Raw genomic sequence first — 17434 nt, forward strand, 5'->3', positions numbered from 1 at the left:
TTTTTCGCTGACTACCTGTTTTTGTACCAGGTGTTCCCAAAAAGATCAGTCCCTCCTATACAGTACTGTATATTGTTCTGTTTAGAAGTGTCAATTCAGTCCCTTTGCTTCTCATACTTTTTTCTTTCTTTTATTCTAGCCGCTTGTTAAATAATGATACATTTCATAGTTGTCTTTTGGCTTGTGCTGTTGAAGTGGTCGTGGCTACTTATGGAAGTAAGTCAAAGTCTTTGCTATGATTTTCTCTTTTGATTTTTTTTTTTTTTTATATACTTGTATTTAAAAAAAAAAAATTAAATAATGCACAGCACTAAGACTACAAGTAATAGTCTATTCTAGGTACAATACAAAACTGTGTAATGGGAATAACCTTTTAAAGGGAGTCAAACATTACCAGAATTGCTGATAAGTCACTTGTATGCTGTTTTAGGGGCAGTTAAGTGGCATAGCGAACACTTTTTTTTTTTTTTTTTTGTCTCTGTGTTAGAGATGAGTGAGTACTATTCGAAACTCCCGTTTCGAATAGCACGCACCCATAGGAATGAATGGACGCAGCCGGCACACAGGGGGGTAAGCGCCCAGCTGCCGGCAAAGTCCGGCGTGCCAGCCGCTTCCATTCATTCCTATGGGTGCGTTCTATTCCAAACGGCCGTTTCAAATAGTACTCGCTCATCTCTAGTCTGTGTTAAATTGCAGTCTTGCTGCCAAAGTAATCAACATTTTAAAAGACTTCTGTCACTAGGGCGAAACAGTATACCTCTTTTGCCCAGATATTTATTTTTCAATATGTAAATGAACAGTCTGAAGTACCAACGGCAGCTCCGTTGTTCCATTCGGCTATGTTCCACATTGCTCTAATAGGGAAGAACCCTTCCCTTCTTCCTTCATTGAGTGGCAGGACCGAGGAGAATTGGAGCCACGGTCAGTGCTCCAGACTGCTTATCTACATATCCTGTAATAAATTATTGTCTTGGCAACAGAAGCGCATAGCCTGATCTACTGTATCTAACCGTGTTTTTGGGTTAATATGCTTCATCCACGTGACAGATTCTCTTTAATCTCTATGCAAATTAGCAGTTTGTTGCACCCATTGTGTGGGCATGCCTGACTTAATCATCTGTAGTTGATACCCAGCGCTGCCCTCCTAAAATTGGCAGTTTTTATTACGCAGAGACCACAAGTGAAAATGGATGCTAAGGCAGAGGTCTGACAGTGCAGGGCTATTGGGGTTGAAATGAATGGTACAGATATCTCTGCAACTGTAGAACATACGAACAAAGCTGAAAGTGCGCTGAATTCAGTTCACTGTCAACTTTCCAGCGGTGTGTAACTCTGCTAATGTGAGAGGACACAAAGATCTCTTTAATTACTGCGCACAGTATAGATTGTGGACCAGTGAAAATACTTTTTATTTCAACTGGACTTCTGGCAGTGAGTCTAGACTCCTGAAATACATGTGACTGGTTACTTGTTTGTAACATAGCTAGAGGTTCTACACTAGGATTTTTTTTTTAATTAATTTATGCTACTTCTGAACCTGGGGGACCTTTGAGGACCTGCTGCATAGAGAGGGCTGTGTTTTTTTTCCATGCTGATACAATCTTTCAGCCTCTTCTCCTCTCTCATCCTACCCTGTGCTGCTCTGACAGGTCATGGCCAGGTAGGAAGGAAGTGAGGTGTTCCATCACACTTCTATTTCTTTTTCAGTAATTGGGCAAAAAATGTTGTCACCGCTTTTCTCAATCATTAAAAATCAAGGTGGTCTGCCACTGCCAGACCTTTTTGGCTGCAGGCTATAAGACACAGGTATCAGTACTTTTTCTTGCTATAAATTGAGTCTTCTAGTCAGAAAATGGTCTCGAAGTGGTTTTGGTGGCGGTAGACTCCCTTTACACACAGTCCATTGCATAACAACTGGGATACAATATTGAAGCCTATAATGCCTTTTCTGGAACTTTGTGTTTCTTCTGTTTTGGTGTGTATTATAAGAGACTTATTTAATTGGCTAGTGCTCATAAATCTCATCTATAAATTTCTTTCTAATGCTCTTCTTATCTCTTCTTTTTTTTTCTTCATCTATTTTTTTTATACCAGGAAATCTTTTTCAAAGCCTGTCAAATTCAGAAACTACCATATCTTTCCCGTGGATTCTCAGCGTCTTTGAGCAGAAAGCATTTGATTTTTTCAAAGTGATAGAGAGCTTTATTAAAGCAGAACCAAGTCTAACAAAAGAAATGATCAAACACCTTGAGCGCTGTGAACACATGATCATGGAGTGCTTGGCCTGGCAATCAGTAAGTTACTATACAAAGAAGGTTTTTTATGTGCATGTGTAATTCTATAGAAACATATGTTATTGCCAATATAGATAGATATGTTTGCTACAGTACTGGAAGAATTCAGCTTCAGTGTAGAAAATGTTGGAGTGGGGTATAAACTCCTATGGCTGATAATTAGACAGGTTTAGGTTATTTTCGATTTTCTTCAGGAGAATATATAAAGAAGGGTATGACTACTGTTTCCCGGCAGAAAGATGGTACTGTCTCTAGCTGCCACTGTATACTGTGCTGAAGTGTCATGGGAAGGGAAGGTGTCTTGATTGTATCTGATCACAAGCAGAGATGGTGATCTATTGGAATAGCAGGGTAATATACATTTAGAAATGGGAAAAAGTTGTTTTTGCTGGACTGCTTCTTTAAAACGTACCATTCTAATAATTCTAGGATGCATACATCTCAATGTAAAAGTCAGGGTAAGACATTGGAGACCATGATTTACTTCCAGCCTGCTTGGTTCTTTCATTGTGTTCACATTACTACAGTATGTCATGTTTTCATCCCCTGCTATTAAGAAATTTGACCACCCTTGCTTAGTCTATTTTATAGAAGGTATACCATGGTAAGAAACCTGAGCATTCTCCTGCTACAATAATGTAATCCCGTTGTCTCCTCAGTACAGTTTATCTGCATTACATGCGATTTTCCACTACAATGTTATTGACTTCCATTTATTTCTGCCCGTTCAGGCAGTTCTTTGGAGGTGCAGTCACATTTTACTTCTGGCACACTCATTTTTACTGTTGATAAATGTAGAACAAGGAAAAATAAGTAGGTAAAAAGTGTCTGAACATTAATGTGGGTAGAGTCCATGATGTTATCAGTCCATATAGACTACGTGTGGATTATCTCTGCTTTGGTTACCGTACTTTTCTTTTCACCGTATCTTTTCAGCCTATCAGTAGCACCTGCAGACTTTGTACACACTGTCCTATGTGTTTGTGTGGTGCATATGGCATACCAGTGTTTGCTTGCTAAACTATTATTGATACTTATACCTTTTGCATGAAGACGTGTTGTGTCGTGTGGGCAGCTGATTTATCAGTTCAGGATAAAATGGTTACCCTAAATGTCCTGAGAATAAAGCTCCAAGAACCTGCAGCAGGTTTTTTCATTTTTTGTGTTCCCTTTTCGTTTCCTAGTAAAACACATAAGACTGACTTCAAAGTGTACAGGAGCCTTTGCAGGCATTATCGTGGCCTTTGCTTGTACAGCAATTTTGTATCAGAATTCACTATGAACATATGCCACAAGTATGTTGTGAGAACATATATATATATATATATATATATATATATATATCAGTATTATATATAATATATATATATATATATATATATAAATATATATATATATTATATTATACTACCTTTGGACAGCATACGCTATTAAACGTGATGAATATCTTTTCACGCCCTTTCCTGGAGCGTGTCTATAGAAGAGCGCAGGTAAATAGCAATTACATGGGTGTTAATATTTAGCTTGTTCTTGACATTTATGTAGACCTTACAGGAAGACTCTGAATCCGGTGTAAAGTGCTGTAAAGTACTAGATATTATTAGGTTAGCTATTGAGCGTGAATGTTTCTAAGTATGTGGGAAGTTCTAGCTGCAGTCTTTAAACCACTGACAGTATGCAAAAAAAATCATATGGCCAGCAAAAGGCAATGTCTATATTTGTATCTGTTTCCTGACAGATGACACACTAGAATACAATTTTATTGTGTCCATATACAGTACATTAGTACCTATTTTATTTGCAATTTGTCTTATTAATTTTATTATAATCAACCATTGCCTTATACAGCAATATACCCCAGTTCATAAATGCAAGGGAGCCAAGTAGGTCACATAATAGATTTGCATTCTTAATGATATAAACAATTGGTACATTGGTAACATTGAATTAAAAGAAATGTATGGGATGTGCAGAGACCCAGCAGCGTGGATACGGTGTAATCAGGAGTAGGCTCAAGATAAAAAAAAATTGTGAAGAATCCAGCATCCCCGTGTATAAAATTGAAAATCTTTATTTGTCAAATGCTTAAAAACACTTGTACGTCAGACCAGAGGTGCTCCCTACCCAAACACACAAAAAAGATGGCGCCAACATGTAGGGTTCTTCTGTCCGCTTGAGAAGTCGGACATCTTTACATGCGGACAGGGAAGGAAGGGCACGGAGTGCAAAAGAACGCACCCGATCGCCATTTAAATAAATGACAGGTGTCACGGACACAGCTAGTGTCCGCTCCTAATGTCAGTGCCAGATTTTGAGCGGACACTACCTGTCGGACACCGACGGTAGTGTGAACGCCCCCTTAGTTACTGTGGCCTTTTTGTGCCAAATCCTCTTATAGGCACTATGCTAGCTTAGTGATGAGGGGTCACACTGAAGTAATGTGTTGGGTCCCACATGGTACTCCTTGCTACTGGTCTCCCATGTGATGGCAATTTGGGGTGCCTTTGATAGGTGTTAATAAAGGCAAAGGAGACAGGGTAACAGTTGAAAAGGCTCAGTTTACTTGCCAAGAAACATATAGTTACAGACCAATATGGAGTCAACATGAATTAATTCCACACATGGACAGGAGTGACTATGTTCTTCACCCATTCCACAGTCTTATCCTAAGAATAGGTTATCAGTATAAAGTTTTGGACAACCTGCTTTGAACTGTGATATGATACATGAAAAGCAGATTAAACCACCGGGGGTAAGCCTCTCTACCTCAGGATTGGTTTTATTACACACCTAGGACAGACTTCTCCAAAGGAAAGTTTGCGACACTAGACCACAGTCCTTAGGGCTAGTTCACACGTGGGCAAAGGGGCGGATTTTGACAGCGGATTTCGCTTCAAAATCCGCCCCTTTACAATGGTGGTCTATGCAGACCGCCGGGCTTCTTTTTTCCGCTAGCGGCGGGCTGCTGCTAGCGGAGAAAAGAAGCGTCATGCCCTTTCTTCAGCACCCTAGCGGCAGCACCCTCCTGTGTTGGCTCATTCATTTGAGCTGACATAGGAGGAGAAAGCCGCAACCGCGATGGTCGCGGCAGGCGGGTTTTGACCAGAGAGAGACGTCTCTCTGTGTCAAAACCCGCGCGGACGGTTCACATGTGAACTGACCCTTAAGGAAATGCTGGTGTTTTAGTGTCCCAAAACATTCTATGTTGAGATTTTATTTTTTATTGCATTTTCTCTGTTCATTGTTTAATACTGAATATGTAGTGAATATAAGCAGTTAAATTAGCTTTCACTAAGAATTAGGTTTTGTTTTTTTTTGTTTTTTTTTTAATTATTTTATTCACAGCTACTCAGCTTTTTTTTCTGCTTTGTGAATACCTAGGAATGTAGATTGGCAACAATGAGCAGGTGCAGGTGTTATGTCTGAGGCTTGGGTAACGTTCCTGGGTTTGCAATAAAAGAAATGCAATAGAAATGGGATAAATAATTCACTTTTCACTTTTCAGAAAGACTAAACAATAAATGCAAATGTAACTCAATATGTGAATTATACTTAAAGGGGTTTCCAGGATTATGACATTGATGAGCTATCAGTATATCATATAGTTGGGGTTTCCGACACCTGAGCACTCCAGACTCTTTACAGTTTACCAAGCACAGAGCTGTATACTATATAGTGATTGTGCCTGGTATTGCCCCATTTCTGCCTGGCACTGCTGCATTGAACAGCTGGTGAAGGGGGGGGGATTGGCTGCAGGACCTCCATTGATGTGCTAGTGAGTACCTATCCTAGGGATAGTTTGTCAGTATTTTGTTCCTTGAAAACTCCATTACAGAAGTAGTCCAATTAAAAGCAAAAAATATAGACCTCTCCTTTTCCAGTGTCGGCAGCAGTGGTGATGTCTTGTTCATCATCTTGTGATGTCATGTGCCATTTGTTTATGCTGTACCACTGAGGCCAGTGATTGGCTGCCATAGTCAGGTGATAATGTATGGGATGTCATCACTTCTGGTGTAGCAAGGATTGGATATGATGGGGCTCAGGCATCCAGCACTGGGACAAGGAACTTATCAGGTGAGTTGTTTTATTATTTATTTCAGTGTTTCAGCCTTTGCTCTATTTCTCATATTAGGTCAGACTCTTAACATACATTGGTTTCTGAAGGTTTATTGGTTTAATTTATCTGTAAGGAAAACACCTGCAGGTTTCCAGTAAAAAAGTTCCAACTGATAATAAATCAGATAAGTTACTTGTTGTGTCTCTCTTGGGGAAAAAGAAACTGAAAAATTGTAAAATTGAAAGTATCCAGCTCAACATAGCTAGTGCCAGTGCCTGCAAAGTGCAGACTGGTTTATGGCTAACATGTTTTCATACAAAGAGCAAAAAAGGGTTTTACTTTCATGTGGCTTAACAGTGATCAGAGTCTCTTAGTCTGAATTTAAAGCTGCATGGATATATTTGTACAGTAGGAAATAGCAGATGTAAACGTTCTCCTGCTTGCTCCCATAGAGCAAACCCTGCACAGTTACTGCATATGTGCTTGTGTTATTAGAATACACAGTATATAATTAGGATTGGATCTTGGGCAATTAAAGTGTAAAGGCTCATGGTTATGACCATATACTAGATTATATGACCTTTGACTTGTACAGAAGCCTAATATTGCATTGCATTAATATTACATAGGACTATGGTCTCCATTGTAACCTTTTATGCCTGTAATTTCATATAGAGGCCTGTAATATGCTGTACTAATGTTACTTATGTATTTTCTTTATAATCAGATTTTTTTTTATTACAAATGTATTAAGTTTTTATGACCACACACAAAAAATATCTCTGCCCACACTTAGGAGCAACCTTACCTACCCCCTTATACCACCCACTGTACCATTGACTCTTGTACAAATCTCACCCCAGCAATTAACTGGTTATTTCGGGTTCAATTTCTCTAACCTCTGAAGTTTAGCTGTTATTGCAGCAGGAAGATATGGTCCATAACATATCATATGTGAAATTGTAACATCACATGCCCATTATTTAAAGAGGACCTTTCAAGGCATCCACCAACTTGATTGCTTTTCATTTTTTAATGGGCTCCTCCCCACTGATTCCAGCACAGAATGTTTTCTCTAGCCCCCACCTTTCCTAAGCATTGTGGTTTTGTCACCTGCTATAATGTCAAGTGGGAGTGACACCTCAGAACTCAGGAGCTGCAGTTAGGGGGCATTCACACGATGTAATGCGGCGCTGATTCTGGCACGATAACTCGCTTAAGATTCAGTGCTGCAAAACAGAATCCCATTGACTTCAATGGGTTCGGTTTAGCGCGCGTAACACATTAAAATCAATGGATAAAAAAGCCTGCCGCGAGTTATTGTGCAAGAATCGGCGCCGTGTTACCCTGTGTGAATGCTCCCTCAGACTTTTAGAGCAGAGAGTGGCACCTCTTCCCTGCTCCTGCTTGTTACCACTCACCTGACATTACAGTGTCTAGTTAGTATGTCAGACACCAAAGCTAACTGTTCTTAGTGCTTCGGAATGATGAAGGCTAGAGAAATAATTCTAACGCCGCTGGAACCAGTGGATAAGCACCTAAGGATGTGACGGACTGGAATTTACATTATAAGGTTGTGGCCAAGATCATACAGTTTTATAGTATGTGATGTAATGTTAATGAAAATACGAGCTATTAACATGCTATATGCAGCGCTGACACTTTTTCGTGGTATTTAAATTCTAGTTCAGTATGAGACATTGAGTTCCTTATATTGGCATGCATAGGTCACTTACATTTATGTACACAGGTTCATCCTAATGTAACTTTTCACTTCTAATATAAACCATTGTAAACACTGGACCTTCAAGATGGGCTTGTTACCATGTAAGTCAGGCCCACAGAAGCATAGGTTACAGTTCACACGTGAAGTTTTGTTGGAAACAGTTCTGACAGTCCAACATAAAACAGCTTACTTCAGCAGCAATGAACAAAACAGGTAACATAAACCATCCTCAATGGCAGGGGCACATAAACAATTCTAAAGATCTCCTCACCCTTTGCAGTGTGTCTAGAAGCTGAACAGGATCTGTATCCAAAGACGGCCTAGTTGTGTTCCACCTCACTCTGTTCTCTGGCAGCTTTACCTGCTTAATGGCTGTACCCCAGGTTCACATTAGCAACACCAGGACTGGAGTATAGGAGTGGACCTGCAGCAACACCCAAATCCCAGTCCTACACTCCAGTCACCTACCCCATTGACATTAGCCACCTCAGTGGCAGATACCTGCCATCTACAATTTTACCCTCTGCTTGTTTACAACATCCATCCTTTCTGACTATGGCCACATCAATTATGTTCTAGACCCTCTTTCCAAAAACTTAGCCATATTTGCATTCATCTCTATTTGTATTTCATTCTTATTTATGGCCTAAGCATAGGCCACCAGTAGTAGAAAGTGGATAACCCCTTGATTTCATCCTTGAATACTTTTTTACTGTTTACTTAAAGATCTAAACATATTTTTTTCTTTAAAGAGGACCTTTCACCATATCCGGGCACATGCAGTTCTATATACTGCCAGAAAGCTGACAGTGCGCTGAATTCAGCGCACTGTCGGCTTTTCCGATCTGTGCCCGGTGTGAAGAGCTTACGGTCCGGTACTGTAGCTCTTCTATGGTCAGAAGGGTGTTTCTGACCATTAGCCAGAGACGTCCTTCTGCCTCACGGCGCCTATCGCGCTGTGCTGTGGAGCCGGGAGGAACGCCCCCTCCCTCTGCTCACACAGCTTGTCCGTAGACGAGCATTATCAGGAGAGGGAGGGGGCGTTCCTCCCGGCTCCACAGCACAGCGCGATAGGCGCCGCGAGGCTAATGGTCAGAAACGCCCTTCTGACTGTAAAGCGCTACGGTACCGGGACCGATAGCGCTTTACACCGGGCACGGATCGGGAAAGCCGACAGTGCGCTGAATTCAGCTTTCTGGCAGTATATAACACTGCCTGTGCCCAGATATGGTGAAAGGTCCTCTTTAAGACGAATCTGACCTTTTAAAAAGTGACATCTTTACAAGACTATTCTGCATAACTTTATGGGGGCAGTGTAGGTGGATTTCAGGTCATGAGCAGGTTTCCTTTAGGGGTTAATAGGGTTACAAAAAACTGTTCTGTTTTTTTTTTTTTTTGCTAAGGCTGGTCTTACACGACAGTATTGAATGTACGGTCCGCAAGTTGTTGATCAGCAACACTGGTTGCTGATCAGCAACATACACTTCACAAACGTCCGTGTCTTGCTGCATTCGCCCATAGAGTTCTATGGGCGAGTCCGTGCAGTGCCGCAATTCATGGCCATTACGGACATGTCCTATAAATTGCAGACCACGGTTGCGGCCCGGCACACCACGGATAAAATATCCGCTAGTGTAAGAGGCCGCATTGAATATAATGTGTCTGCAAATGGTTCACAATTGAAAACCCTCAATTGCGGACCATTTGCGGACTTACATTATGGCCGTGTAAGACCAGCCTTAGAGTAGAGTTTTTCCACGATATGAAGATCTTCCCGTATTTGACATATTGTAGGATGTAATGGGCTTTCTTATCATGCTTGTCCAGTTGGCAGTATATAGTGAAAATACTATATAATACGATAACCTTCTACGAGAGAAATGTTTGTGGAAAGGGTGCTATCAAGTTTTATGGTGCTACTCTTTTTAATAATGGAACCACAAAATAAAAGAACGTATTTGTGGAATCCTATTTATAATATACCTTTTTTTTTAAAAAACTGATGCATGTCACAATTTTGTCAGTCAGGATATCGCCACATGTAGCGGGTCGCAGCGTAAAAGCGCTGAGAGAAAAAGCAAGGGCAAACACATTGCAGCGTTTTCCACAGAAAGTCCACAGAGTTTTCCTCTGCAGACTTTCTGCTTCAATGATACCTATAGGGAAACTGCTGGTATTTTTGTAGATATAATTGACATGCTGCGACTTCCAAGAAACACGACTGTTCTGGAAATCGCAGCATTTCCACTGCATGTATTTTTCTGCAATGTGTTTCTGCAGGGACTGTACACCACCATGGTTTTTGCTGTGCTGTTTATGCATCGTGAGGTCTCCACCTCAAACAGGTAAATGTGAGGTTTTCTAACTACGAAAAAATGGGAAGTTTTTAGAGATATGAGACATTGGAAGTTCTCATTGTTTTGTGCGGCAGTAATTTTATGACTGAGTATTTGCAGGTTTCTTGTATGTTACCTGTTTTGTGTTGTAATCTACACCACAGCATCCTGTTTAGTCACATGATTGTTTTTGCTTGTGAAACAAAATAGCAAGGCTCCCTGACTCATAAGTAGACTATAGGTTGCAAAATAGATAATGGTACTGCTGGGGAAAAATAGTCCACTATCACATGACTCTTTTTGTATTGTGATGTAGTTGTGTTTTAACATTCATTTGACTGAACAACTAAGGCCGGGTTCAGACCGGGTACATTGGACTGGATTTTGAGGCAGAGGCTGCCTCAGAATCTGGTCCAAAAAAACAACTAGCTGCAACTGGATGCCGGTGCAATGCATACAGTGCACCGGCATCCAGTCGCAGTATTTCACTCCGGATTAGACCCAAATGAATGTCGCAAGGCGGACATCTGCGGCTGAATCAGCTGCAGAATCCACCTGAAGAAAGGGCATGTCGCTTCTTTTTTCTGTGAGTTGGAGGAAACGCTCGTGGAAAAAGGAAATGACTGTCTCCCATTGAAGTGAATGAGAGGCGTTTTTTGGAGCAGGATTTTGACGCAGATTCTGCGTCAAAATACAGTCCGGAAAACCCTGTCTGAACCCAGCCTAACTGTTCTGGATGATTAAGAAGTTTTTATGGTGGAAGTAAATGCTAAATCACAATCCTAGGCATAGGTTTTCTGAGTAAGGATACATCAATTTTAACATAGCCTTTTCACTTCTTTTATCTCATGCATGGGAAAAGATGACACCTAAGGAAAATAGGATAGCCTTCACCAAAGGGGTGGAGCCATTCTAAAGGATTCCCCATTGTTCTTTTATGGGATATGTTTGTGGGGTTTTTTTTCCCTTTAAATAAAGAAACTAAATACATATTCTAATAGAGCCTAATACTTCAAAATAGCATCCCCGTAATGCTGAAATAATCCTTCCATACAGTGTTGACATAATGTAATGTAGCTTTCTTAGCCCTCCACTATACGCCACCAATATGTGGTTTTAAGGGTTAAAGGGGTTTTCCAGGTAAATTTTTTTTTTTTTTAAATCTGTTTAATGCTATTAATGGGTTAATAAGGGCACCCAAATACCTTTTAGCAGTGTTTTGAGTGATTTCTGGGTTTCTCTGGGAGCTCCTGGCATCTTCTGCATTTGTTTACGTGTTGTTGCTTCCTAGTATCTTATATAATACATAATGGTAGTTGTACACTGACTCACACTACCTCCGTCTCAGTCCCTCCCCTTCATCTCTCCCTCCCTCCCCTTCATCTCTCCCTCCCTCTCTCCCTCCCTCACACTCCATTCTTATCCCGCCCACTACTAGCCCTTTCCAAATAACTAACTTACTAACTCAGCCCACCCCATCATACTTACCTGTCCTCTTGTCCAGCCTCCCCTTCTGCAGGGACAGCTCTTTTTTCTTTGACTCTCCCGGCATGTGCGCAGGCCAGAGGTGCCTCTGACACCTTCGCAGAAGAGATGGAGTCCCTGGCTACAGTTAAAGGCCGTGACTATCGCATATGTGCTGGCAGAGTCAAAGAACAAGAGGAGCTGTCCCGTAGAAGGGAAGTCTGGACAGGAAGACATGTAAGTATGATAGGGTGGGGCAGTATTGGTGACGTTCCGTTTCCAGAAATATTTTCAGAGTTCTCTATGGGCAGGCAGATCACTCACTTCCTGATAAGGACCTCTTCTGACGTCTTCGCTCCACTAGATAGTTGATGCAACAGGTGGTCCTGTTTGCTTAAGCATTACCCTCAATTTGGTCTCACCTCCCCCCCTAGGCTATAGGGTCTGCGGGTAACTGTTTTTTTTGTTTTTTTTTGCACGGATTAGGTTTTCATTCGGGGGTGCTCAAATACAGACATGATCCTAGTGTAAGTCTTCAAGGTTTTTTTTTTAAGCTTATGATTGTGGGGGGATGGGTGGTTGGGGGACAGTCTTATGTGTTCTTGGTAACCTTTTCATTTTTAAAAAGCATAAGGTTAAATCCGTAGCTTGCTTGACATAAACAACAGACATCGTTTTAAAGTAATGGCCTATCCCCACCATTGTATTGACTTCCTGCAGGCTCTAGTGATTTTGAAAGGAAAGCTTGCTTAAGATGTTCTGTTTCGCTTCCTGACAAGTGAGGAACTGTATTGCTTGAAACATTCTACGCTTTTTAGTTTTTAAATGATTTTTGGTTTTTAAGTAAATGCAATTGTTTCATTTTTAATATATATATATACAGTCCTATGAAAAAGTTTGGGCACCCCTATTAATCTTAATCATTTTTTGTTCTAAATATTTTGGTGTTTGCAACAGCCATTTCAGTTTGATATATCTAATAACTGATGGACATAGTAATATTTCAGGATTGAAATGAGGTTTATTGTACTAACAGAAAATGTGCAATATGCATTAAACCAAAATTTGACCGGTGCGAAAGTATGGGCACCCTTATCATTTTATTGATTTGAATTCCCCTAACTACTTTTTACTGACTTACTGAAGCACAAAATTGGTTTTGTAACCTCAGTGAGCTTTGACCTTCATAACCAGATGTATCCAATCATAAGAAAAGGTATTTAAGGTGGCCAATTGCAAGTTGTTCTCCTATTTGAATCTCCTCTGAAGAGTGGCATCATGGGCTACTCAAAACAACTCTCAAATGATCTGAAAACAAAGATTGTTCAACATAGTTGTTCAGGGGAAGCATACAAAAAGTTGTCTCAGAGATTTAACCTGTCAGTTTCCACTGTGAGGAACATAGTAAGGAAATGGAAGACCACAGGGACAGTTCTTGTTAAGCCCAGAAGTGGCAGGCCAAGAAAAATATCAGAAAGGCAGAGAAGAAGAATGGTGAGAACAGTCAAGGACAATCCACAGACCACCTCCAAAGAGCTGCAGCATCATCTTGCTGCAGATGGTGTCACTGTGCATCGGTCAACTATACAGCGCACTTTGCACAAATAGAAGCTGTATGGGAGAGTGATGAGAAAGAAGCCGTTTCTGCACGTACGCCACAAATAGAGTTGCCTGAGGTATGAAAAAGCACATTTGGACAAGGCAGCTTCATTTTGGAAACAAAAATTGAGTTGTTTGGTTATAAAAAAAGGCGTTATGCATGGCGTCCAAAAAGAAACAGCATTCCAAGAAAAACACATGCTACCCACTGTAAAATTTGGTGGAGGTTCCATCATGCTTTGGGGCTGTGTGGCCAATGCCGGCATCGGGAATCTTGTTAAAGTTGAGAGTCGCATGGATTCCACTCAGTATCAGCAGATTCTTGAGAATAATGTTCAAGAATCAGTGACGAAGTTGAAGTTACGCCGGGGATGGATATTTCAGCAAGACAATGATCCAAAACACCGCTCCAAATCCTCAGGCATTCATGCAGAGGAACAATTACAATGTTCTGGAATGGCCATCCCAGTCCCCAGACCTGAATATCATTGAACATCTGTGGGATGATTTGAAGCGAGCTGTCCATGCTCGGCGACCATCTAACTTAACTGAACTTGAATTGTTTGTCCAAAATACCTTTATCCAGGATCCAGGAACTGATTAAAATCTACAGGAAGCGACTAGAGGCTGTTATCTTTGCAAAAGGAGGATCTACTAAATATTAATGTCACTTTTCTGTTGAGGTGCCCATACTTTTGCACCGGTCAAATTTTGGTTTAATGCATATTGCACATTTTCTGTTAGTACAATAAACCTCATTTCAATCCTGAAATATTACTGTGTCCATCAGTTATTAGATATATCAAACTGAAATGGCTGTTATAAACACCAAAATATTTAGAACTAAAAATGACTAAGATTAATAGGGGTGCCCAAACTTTTTCATAGGACTATATATATATATATATATATATATATATATATATATATATATATACACACATACTAGCAGGAGGACCCGGCTTCGCACGGGTATATTTCATTTTTTGTTTGTGTAGTGGCCCTATAAGAATTGCCCAGTTTTGCACCCGTGTATTTGTATGTCTTTTGTGTGTGTGTGTGTGTGTGTCTCTGCCCGCGACTTCATCTGCATGTTGTTGACATCGATGATTTGCCTATATTCAGAAAATTGCTGGCGTCGATGGTTTGCCTGCTCCGGCTTTTCGGCAGCTCTTAAGCTGTCCTGCTGCTGAACTTGTTCCTCACACCGTGCCTGTGATTGTTCAGGTATCTCAGCAGCTCGCTGAGACACTATATAATGAGAGTGTTGTTGGCGTTGATGATCAGCCTGCTCCGGCGTTTCGGAAGCCATCAAGCTGGCCTGCCGCTGAACTCTTTCCTCGCACTGTGCCCGTGAATGTTTCGGCATCTCAGCAGCTTGCTGGGAAGCCATATAATGAGCGTGTTCTTGGCTTTCATAATCCGCCAGCTCCAGTGTTTTTGCAGCTGTCAACCTGGCCTGACGCCAAACTCGTTCATTGTGCTATGCCTGTGATTGTTCTGGCATCTCAGCAGCTCGATGGGACACCATATAATGAGTGTGTTGTTGGCGTTGGTGATCCACCTGCTCGGGTGTTTCGGCAGCTGTTAAGCTGGCCTGCCAACTCAATGCAGTGATTGTTCCGGCATCTTAGCAGCTTTCTGGGACGCCATATAATGAGTGTCTTGTTGGCGTTGATGATCCACCTGCTCGGGCGTCTTGGCAGCTGTTAAGCTGGCCTGCCACTCAATGTATTCCTCGCGTTGTGCCCGTGATTGTTCCGGCATCTCAGCAGCTCGCTGGGACACCATATAATGAACGTGTTGTTGGCGCTGATGATGCCCATCAGCTCCACTTGAGGAAAACTCTGTTGACCTCTGGCTCCTTCATAGCTGTCGTTGCCTTAGAATTTTGCAACAAATTAGTTTTTCTTTTTCCCGGCATGTTTAAAAGTAGCAAACTGACAATTTGGATTAAAGGTGTTTTCCCATCTAGTGTGTGAGCATTGCCTGGAACAGATCAGATAATATGCAAATGTGTGTACAGAATTCACTGAGGGTTAGTGTGTGTTTACACAGAGAGATAAGAGACCTGGGATCTGAGATAAGCTGCTGCAGGAGCAGTGTAATATAGTATGTGAACATAAATTCATAACAGTCGTGAAGCCATGTCATTTACTGGGATAAAAAGTAGCCTATGTGTTAATCGAGGTTACAATCTATGTGCCAAATTTCATTCAAATCCGTTCAGCCATTTTTGCGTGATTGAGGAACAAACATCCAAACACAGAAACTTTAACATTTATAATATTAGTAGGATATATAATTTATTTATGTAATAGAAAACATTAAGTGGAGAGATACTGGTTGTCCTTCCATCAAAATCTGATGTCTAACCAAATTGATAGGAAGGTAATGAGAGATTGTTACTCCCATTTACTAAGGATGCAGCCAATCTAGGGCAGTTTATTTTTGTTTCTTTCCATTATCTTGTCTTTAAAAGCCAGAACTATTTTACATCGATGTAGCTGTTTGAGGGCTTGTTTTTTCTGGATGAGTGTAATATTTAAATGGTACTATTTTGAGGTTCCTGTAACTTGACTAAATGTTGTTAACTCTTTCTGGACTCCTCTCTGGTAGCTCCAACAACATGCACATTGTACTGATGAAGCCAAGAACAGCAGACCTTTTACTTTTTGACTGCGCAATGAACTGTGGAAATATGTTGGCTTAACCATGAAAAATAATTTCGGTTATAATTGCCAGCATTGTTTTTTTTTTTTTTCTCCATAAATTTTCTGCTGTTCATCGTGTAGCATACCTGACATCACCTTTATTTTACAGGTCATGTATAGTAAAAGTATTTTTCTAGCAAATAATGCATACAACTTTTTGAGGCAAAGTGACCCAAAAAGAAAATCCTTCTTTTCTTATATATGTATATATTTTTTTTAAATCATTCATCGTTCAGGATGAATATTGCTTTTCTTTTCTGTTGCAAAGTGTTATAAAGGTTACAATAATGCTGAAAGCATCCTTTTGATCCTGATCAGCACAAATGTGGAGCACAATAATCATTCCATAGTGGCATAGTGTCTTACGCCTTTCCACCACAGACATTATGCCATAAATTTTCAGTAAAGGGATTTTCGAGTTTTCCCTCGTATTGTGATCTTCGCTCAAGAATATGCATTATATTTAGAGGCTGAATCCCCCATTATATAATGCACAATTGAGTCACATTGTTATGACCACCTCCTAGGACTTGGTGATTGATCAAAAAATAACCAAAACTGAACATAAACAAATTCATGTTGGTTATTTTGATTTGGTTATTACAGTATTTCCAAGGTTCTACCTACAGTTCGTTTGGACGTCCTTCAGGCCCAGAGTATAATAGGCGGAGGTCCTGGGTAGATTATCAGACATTAAAAAAAAAACTGTGTTACTTACCTCTCCTGGGCTCTAGCGTGACTCCCTGCTGTCTTAGATGCTCCTGACCATCTTCAGGGACATCTGAGGCCTATGGTTGGGCCTCATCTGGGCACATGGTGTTACAACCCTGCATGACCCATGTGACCACTGAGGTCCAAACAAAAACCACTGGGTGAACCTTGCGGACAGGCATTGACATGTGAATTGAAAAACATCATAGAACAAACACCCTGTATCCATTGCTGGAGAAACACAAACTATTTTCTAGTTTTCCTTGGGCAAATTATTTTGCCCAAGGAAAGAAGACAATATGACCCAGGCAATGCAATTATCAGGTTAATGTTTTGCTGAGAACCTTGGCATCCCTTTAAGTGTTACTTTAAATACATCACCCACCTAAACATTGTGGTAGCCTAAGCAGAACTCTGTATCCTAACAGCTGCGGCCTCTTTCAGGTATTGTTCATAATGAAAAAAATATTCTTCAATGTATTAAGGGACATGATAAAAAAAATCCACATTTCCAGATCTCAGACATATTAAGC

The 17434-nt window shown here is 40.7% G+C and overlaps 1 protein-coding gene across 1 annotated transcript in view; it reads left to right on the forward strand.

The window, feature by feature from the left end:
- Positions 1-17434, forward strand: part of RB1 (RB transcriptional corepressor 1) — a 145687-nt gene that overhangs the window by 35209 nt on the left and 93044 nt on the right. Inside the window, exons 16-17 of the mRNA XM_075265521.1 lie at positions 140-216; positions 2095-2294. Of these exons, the coding sequence (XP_075121622.1) occupies positions 140-216; positions 2095-2294 (277 nt within the window). The remainder of the gene's footprint in view (positions 1-139; positions 217-2094; positions 2295-17434) is intronic.

This window comes from Leptodactylus fuscus, chromosome 2, assembly GCF_031893055.1.
Source record: "Leptodactylus fuscus isolate aLepFus1 chromosome 2, aLepFus1.hap2, whole genome shotgun sequence".
In the NCBI taxonomy this organism is placed as follows: Eukaryota; Metazoa; Chordata; class Amphibia; order Anura; family Leptodactylidae; genus Leptodactylus; species Leptodactylus fuscus.